This window comes from Apis florea, unplaced genomic scaffold, assembly GCF_048593485.1.
Source record: "Apis florea isolate Af1SG1 unplaced genomic scaffold, ASM4859348v1 contig_3158_pilon, whole genome shotgun sequence".
Taxonomy (NCBI): Eukaryota; Metazoa; Arthropoda; class Insecta; order Hymenoptera; family Apidae; genus Apis; species Apis florea.
Genome location: NW_028256713.1, coordinates 4,682,812 through 4,690,165, shown reverse-complemented (window position 1 = coordinate 4,690,165; position 7,354 = coordinate 4,682,812). Strand labels below are relative to the sequence as shown.

The window sequence follows — 7,354 nt, the reverse complement described above, 5'->3', positions numbered from 1 at the left end:
TATGAGAGCGTGGGATACCTGGTGGTATTATCTCTATCTGGAAAGAAATCATGTCGAAGTCGGCCACTATAAATAAACAACCGTGAAAGAAATGGGGAAAGTATGAAGAAATGGGGATGTTCGATCCGAAGATTCTCCCTGAAGAATAGCGAAAAGAAGGCGAATTCGTGAAAGCGTTTCGTTGTCGTTTTCCCTTTTTTTCCCTTTTCTTTCTTTTTTTTTTTTTCTCATTTTACAACTCTGATGTTATTTTCCAAACAATCGCCTCGGTGGTTATTCGAAAATTGTTGAATCGTGAAAATATCACGCGATATTTTTCCGTTTCACAAGTGTGATAAATTGAAGCAGCGACGTTGAAATTGGAAAAAACTGAGGTAATTTCGTTGTGGTTTACTTGTTATTGGAAAATGGCGTGATTTATGGGGTATTTTTAAAGAAACAAAGAAATCCTGTGGAAATTTTAGCCCGGTAAAAGTAAAAAATTGTAAAATAAAGCAACAAAAGTTGGGGGGGAAAAAAAAATACGGAGATATAGATACGATGAGACTAAAATAAATATCTTGGTGTTATAACAACTTTTTCGTTCGTTCGATTGTTTATCGTAATCGTGTAACGTTAATTTGTTTAATTTTAAATAAATTCATCTCCAAGAATCTTATTACATATTCAAATTATATGTAAAATTATACATGAAATGATATATAATCTCGATTTAATTGGATTCTATATCATAATCTGTTTTTGATTTTAAGAATATTCCCAAAATACACAGGAAAAATATATTTCGCGAAATATATTTTTATATTTCTTCCTTCGGAGTTTAAGCATCAAACAAAATATTTATACTTTTATATTAATATACGTTGCTTCGATAGATGTTCGAATTTAACGTTTCAATAAAAATTCATACCGCGTTTCTCACGGTGTGATAGAACCACGAGAACGTGATAATAGATTTTTCGAACAATTTTTCAAAAATTTTTCCCCTCCTTTGTGCTTTTTATATTTAACTTGCATCCTTTATCCACGTTATCTATAATAATTCTCCAGCACAAATGGCGTTACAGATGGTATTATCAGTATCGTGTTAAATCTGCTCAAATTATCAAATAAAGATCGATCGAGATAACGATGCCAATGATGATCGAGAGGAATTATTCCCACTTCGGTTTCAAATTTTTCAAAAATATCCTCATCATTGTTCGTTTCATTTCTCATTGTATCGCTCAACCCTTTCGTATCGACGATCTAATAATCAATAGATAATTGAAAAAAAAAAAACAAGGAACATTTTCTCGTCTCTCATTCTCATTCTCAACACACAGTTACGAGAACAAGTCTCAAGATTCTTTCCCTCGTTCGCTCTGACAGTTCGAAATAATTATTTTCACAGCAATGTTTTTACTAGCTTTTTACGCCCTTTTTTTTTTTTTTTTTAAATCGTCCCCGTGGATAATTTCGCGAAGAAACACGCCACGTGATGCTTCGTTCCTTGCAGTGTGTCGACTGAAATTAGCGAGTCGAAACAAACTGTGCTCGCACGTGATACGTTGAAAGCTCGTTTTACGACTGATCCGCTCGTGTAAACAGCCTTAAGTTTTCTTTGATGTCCGCGTTTGTATAATAACCAGAGTTTCCAGAATGAAAGCTTAGGCTCAGTTGTTTAAGTTACCTCGTGGCTCGATCGTTGTTCTCCGCGTATTGGATTCTTCGTTCCAATAGGAATTGTTGCGCATTGTGTATTGTTCGACAAGCAACAATGTACTTTTGACAATTTGTTGGTCAATCTATAAAATAAAATTGGAAAATTTGAGATACATTAATGTTTATGGTTACATCGTTTTATCGATAATTTATTGTTGTGCGCTGAAAATTCGAACGAATTGGAATTTGAAAATTTTAAAACGGTGAAGTTTGTGAATTTATTTGGGAAATTTGATAAGAGTAAAAAAATTTCCGTTGGAATATGGAAATTAACGATAGCAATAAACATTCGATATTATATTAATTCGTTGAAAAATATCGATTCTTGTAATACCGTTTAAAGAACAATTATTTTTTTGAAGTTAATTTTCAGAGGAAATTTCTAACGTCAATGATGATTCTTAATTCCATTTTTTCGCGAGTTATGTATATTATTGTCTGTATTCAATTGTATATAATATTGAAATTAACGGAAAGAAGAAGCATGGAATGACGCTTGGTTACCATTGATTCTTCAAAGCATGGATCTTTCTTGCGATTCTTTTCTTTCGATTTTTCAACGTGTCACCTACGAATACAAATTCGTTCCTTCTCGAGACTTTACACATTTATGCGCTAATTAATTTATTTTACATTACACGACTTATGTAGGTACAGAAAGTTGATACGATTCTCTTTTTTTTTTTTCTTGTTCTTTTATAAGACAATTGACAGCCATAGAGTTGATCGAATTTTTCGCTCAATTCGCATGAAATGATTTATGGATTTATTAGGTTGTCCAGAAAGTAATTACATTACTTTAACAACTCGAAATAAACATCTTCAAAATTTATACAGCTTTCTTAATCTCAAGCTGTGTCGCTTGTACAAAATTTTTAAAAATATTTATTATTACCATTGTCTCCCTTGCAAAATAATTTTTTTGTAACGAATCAATTAAAAAAAGTTTTTACGTTCGATAACCACATCTCTTTATTTTTATTCTTATTTTCGGACAACCTAACAATATCATTAGCGTGATACACACGAATTTTCATCTTTTAAACTTCTATCAAGTCAAATAAGAATCACGATTCTCTATCTAATCTAAAACGACAACACCAACAAATCGAGTAAATAAACTTCACTTTTTTTCTTCTGGTGTTCACTTCGATGCAATAATAATACATTGATCCTCTGTCCCAGAGGAATTCGATTCGTGGCTTAATAATTCCTAACTTAGTACCGATAAATTCTTCGTAACGCGTCGTTGAATATTCGCCTTCATCCTTCGTCCCATGATTTACATACGAATTTCATCGTTCCGAATCTTCCACCGACCAAATCGATCCGAAACACACCGATAAAATAACCGAGACGCGGCCGCAAACCTCTCGAGATCGCTCGCGAGATATCTTGGATCGAGAGTCTCGGAAACAATTTGATCTCGATTTCCCCCCTTGAACAATGTGCGTGTTGTCACCAGGGTGGGGGGGGGGAGGGAGGAGGAGGAGGAGGAGGAGGTTCGAGCGAGTGGAAATAATGGAGGAGGGCAAGGAAAATAAGGAGGAGAAGGTTATGCGAGCCGCGTTTTGTCCCCGGAGAGAATTCGTTCCTCTCCTCGAGGATGTGTTGATCTTTTTGTTGACCCGTGGATCGAATAGAATTCTTCTCTGAAAAGGCGCTGATAAGACACACGTCTTCTCTTTCTCTCGATGGAGAAACGTGACTGCGTTTTTTTTTTTTTTTTTTTTTTGGCACCCGGAATCGTTCGCTTCCTCTTCGTTGAAACGATCGATATTGATCGATGACACGTTAATATAATTGTATAATATATACAAGGTATATTTTTTTGGAGGCCAAACGAACGAATGGAAGTCGATACACAAAAATATCAAGTGGCTTTAATATTTCTTGATCGTTGATCAGATCGAAATTTTTCTATTTCAAACTTCCTCTTCTTTTTTTTTTCTTTTTGCTTCTAGAATCGATTCTCCAAAACTGTTTCACGAATATATATATATATATATATCGATGCATATATTGATACGAATCATCCCCCGAACTATTGATTCCACTATGGAAATAAATAAAATATAAATAGGGAAGATAAATTTCGATTTGCCTAACGAAATTTCTCGATAAAAAAGCTTTCACGTTCTTACGATTTATACGGATATTGTGACAATATATATATATATATATTTTATTAGAATAACTTTCGTGTTAATGAAACAATGTAAGCAAATTGGGGGATGATCGTACTTTCTGATGCTCGATCCATGAACGATTGTTTCCTGCAAGAAAATTAGTCTCGCCTCTTCAGCTCCTTCGAAAAGAGGTTAATTCGTCCAATATCTGCGTTTATGGATATCGAGAACTTCGACGAAGTGTCTTGGCAAAGTTACACGAAGAAACAGCCATGTTGCTCTTGACCTATATCGAAGAATAACGGGGGGAGGTCGGATCAAGAAACGGTCCATTTCATTTCTCAACCGATTACCTTCTTGCCTTGTTCCCTTCTCCCGTTAACTGTTCGAAAATAAATACGGAAAAGTGGGCATTTAGAGTCGGTCAACGCTCGAAACTTTGGTACCACGTCGTAATGAAAATTCGATGATATCGTAATAAAAATCCTCCCGATCCCGTACGATCGATTGAAACTCCTCGACAAGCAATTCTTTCTCCCCGCGCGACGATGAATCCTGGGCTCATTGGTCCACCACGACGGGGAGGAGAAAAGAGGCCTCTTCCTTCGTTTATAGACCGTTGTTTCCGCTTCGTTGAGTCGTCATTCCCCTTCGTCCACCCATCGTCTCGTTCTAGACTTGAGTCAACAACGTCAGCTGCACCCCGTTCCTCAACGCGTCTTTCTCCCTCTGTGCCTGCTCCTTCGGCTCATTGCCTATGGTGATGTTGGATCGTGACGTCATGGTCACCGTGGTCGTCGAGGTTTTGCTGATCAACAGCCCCCTCTCCGCGTCCTCGTCCTCCAGCTCGAGCCTCGATTGGCCGGACGCGACCAACCGATTCGATTGAAGCCTGTCCGCGCTCGCCTTGTTCCTTCGGGGGAACACGCTGTTCTCGATGTGCAGCGTCGCGTTCACGTCCTTGCCGGCCGCGCAGGTGCACGCTTTCAAGAAACTTTTTTTAAAATTATCGCTGAGGAACGCGTAGAGGATCGGGTTCATCGCGCTGTTGCTGTAACTGAGGAAACCGGCCAGCAGGAAGCTGGTGATGGTGATCTTGCTCTGGCACTGTTTGGGCGGGGTGTAGATCAACGCCACCTGCATGAGCCAGTAGGGAAGCCAGCAGAGAACGTAGACCGTGATCACGGTCAGCACCAGCTTCGTCACTTTACGATGAGATCGTTTCTTCTCCTTCGACTTGTTCTTCGGCCCCACCGTTTGCAGCTTCCTGATCACGAGGAAGTAGAAGATCAGTATGAGGATGAGCGGGATGGCGAAGCCTAGGACGAAGGTGTACAAGGTGAAGGTGGTGTGGCCTCCGCGATCGTTGGGCCAGTAGATGTTGCAGTTGATCCCTTTCTCGGATTCCATCGCGTTCGCGTACAGAAATATGGGTATCATGAAGAGGGCGCTGGTTGCCCAGGCGGTCAACGAGACCACCTTCGAGATGAACGGTGTCCGAATTTTCGGCGAGGAGATCGGATGGCACACGGCTATGTAACGATCCGCGCTCATGATGAAGAGGAAGATGCTGCTGGTGAACTGGTTGATGCTGGTCGTCGTCATGTAAGCCTTGCACATCATCTTCCCGAATATCCAACTGCGTAGGCTCATCGTGGTCACCAGGAATGGTATACCTATTAGGAAACACTCGTCCGCTATCGCCAGGTTCACGATGTACATGTTCGTCACCGTTTGCATCTTCGAGAATCGTAACACCACGTAGATGACCAGCGTATTGCCGAGGAGGCCCACGATGCACACGATGGAGTAGAGAATCTGGTTGACCAACGAGATGATCGGCAGATCGGCCTCGCAGTTCTGGATCGTCGAGTCCTCTTGGCTCGTTATCTGAGAGTAATCGACGCACGTGGTGCTCATCATGGTCGTGCTCGTTATCGTGCTGTTCATCTTGTCGTCGTTTTATCGATACGTTCTTCCTCGAAAAAAATTTCTCCTCTTTATAAATTTTCTCGAGATCTTCGCTCGAATCTGAGAAATCTGTCCGCGACTAATCACTTAGGGAAGATCACGAAAGAATCCAAGGTTACCCAAGGTGTTCGAGATACGAAGGGTTGGGTCGGTTTTCACCGGTTAAATGCGCGTTCCGCGTATTCTGTCGGGAATCGAAGGAGGGACGGCTGCGTCAACCAAGGCGATGGGGCCGACTTCATTCCGATCGCACTTCCGCGATAACTGGAAAGTCAGTGGCGCACGTTTGATGCCGCTTTCCGGAACCGGACGAATCTGGAACAGAAGAAAAGGAGAAATTTTAGATTCGATTTATGGCTCCATGGAATCAATTTCTTTTTCTCTTCACTCGACGAAAAAGAATTTGTTGGAGAGGATTCATGGAATTGAACGCGCGAAGAAATTAATTTTCTTGCCTCTCTATCGAAAAACCTTGAGATCAAACGAATCGTCCGAGGTTTCGAATCGATTATCGACAACAATGGTATCAATTTGTGTGTAGCAGCTGTTCTTTTTTTTTTTTATATATAAGATCTATGGATGTATTATATCGGGAGCGATTGAAAAGTTTAAATCGCTTCAATTTCCAATCGTAGCTTTTATATTCTCTTAGACGTATTAATTTTCTGCAAATACGATTTGATCGGTGTTTGCCAACTCGTCAAAAAGTTTCATGTTACTTCGAAACTTTATTCTAGAATCGTACGTGTACGTGCAAATATCGAACAGTTGAACGTTCTACACGATTAATTAACTATTCATTTAAATAACCGAGATTAACGAGTAAACAGTTGTTTACGTTATTGTAAACAGTTTCCAATTTTTCCTGTCCGCGGATGAAATTTCGCGTATTATTATTATACAATTGACGCAGAACGTTGAATTAAACTTGCGTAAACAAATTAGAACATCCGAAATATATATACACATTAAACGAGCAACAATATTGAATGAAACCAATTTTAAGATTTTCCAAGTTCTATTATCCTGAAAGTAAATTGATAGCGATATTTACACGCAATCTTATGTACTTCACTTTCCCTGTTCGGTCGAATCAATCTTGTTTAATATCAACTTAATATTTTATAAATATAAAATTTTCAAAGAAAATAATGTACAATCATGGAGAAAAAGAAAAAAATATTCTTAAGTGAAGCAAAATATTAATTTTTCCTTGCGTGAGCATTTAACATAAATTCTCTTCCACCCTTTTGTCATCCTATTAATACACGCCTCTTATCTTATTCCATAAAACTCGCGCGTAAGATCATTTTCTTTTCAACAACAAGAACAATGCAACTGCATGAATATGGGACGAGAGGTATGTATTTTGATCGAGAAAGCTGTAAATCTCGTTGACGATTCGAGGAGAGGGGAGAGCAGCAGGAGAAGTGAACAAGCTATGCGTCGACTTGAGAGTTCGGCGTTTTGGAAAACCGCAAGCTCACCACCGCGTTCGTAAACTGAGCAAACACAGGTCGAGAAACTCGAGATCTCGTCAGGTGTTCCCT

At 39.2% G+C, this 7,354-nt stretch overlaps 1 protein-coding gene across 1 annotated transcript; it reads right to left on the bottom strand.

Moving 5' to 3' along the window:
• Positions 1–4,447: 4,447 nt before the first annotated feature.
• On the bottom strand, positions 4,448–5,909 carry LOC100872556 (somatostatin receptor type 2). Its single transcript, XM_003698562.3, has one exon. It carries the CDS (start codon positions 5,781–5,783, stop codon positions 4,506–4,508), a length of 1,278 nt encoding a protein of 425 aa, XP_003698610.1. The 5' UTR covers positions 5,784–5,909; the 3' UTR covers positions 4,448–4,505.
• Between the last annotated feature and the right edge of the window lie 1,445 nt (positions 5,910–7,354).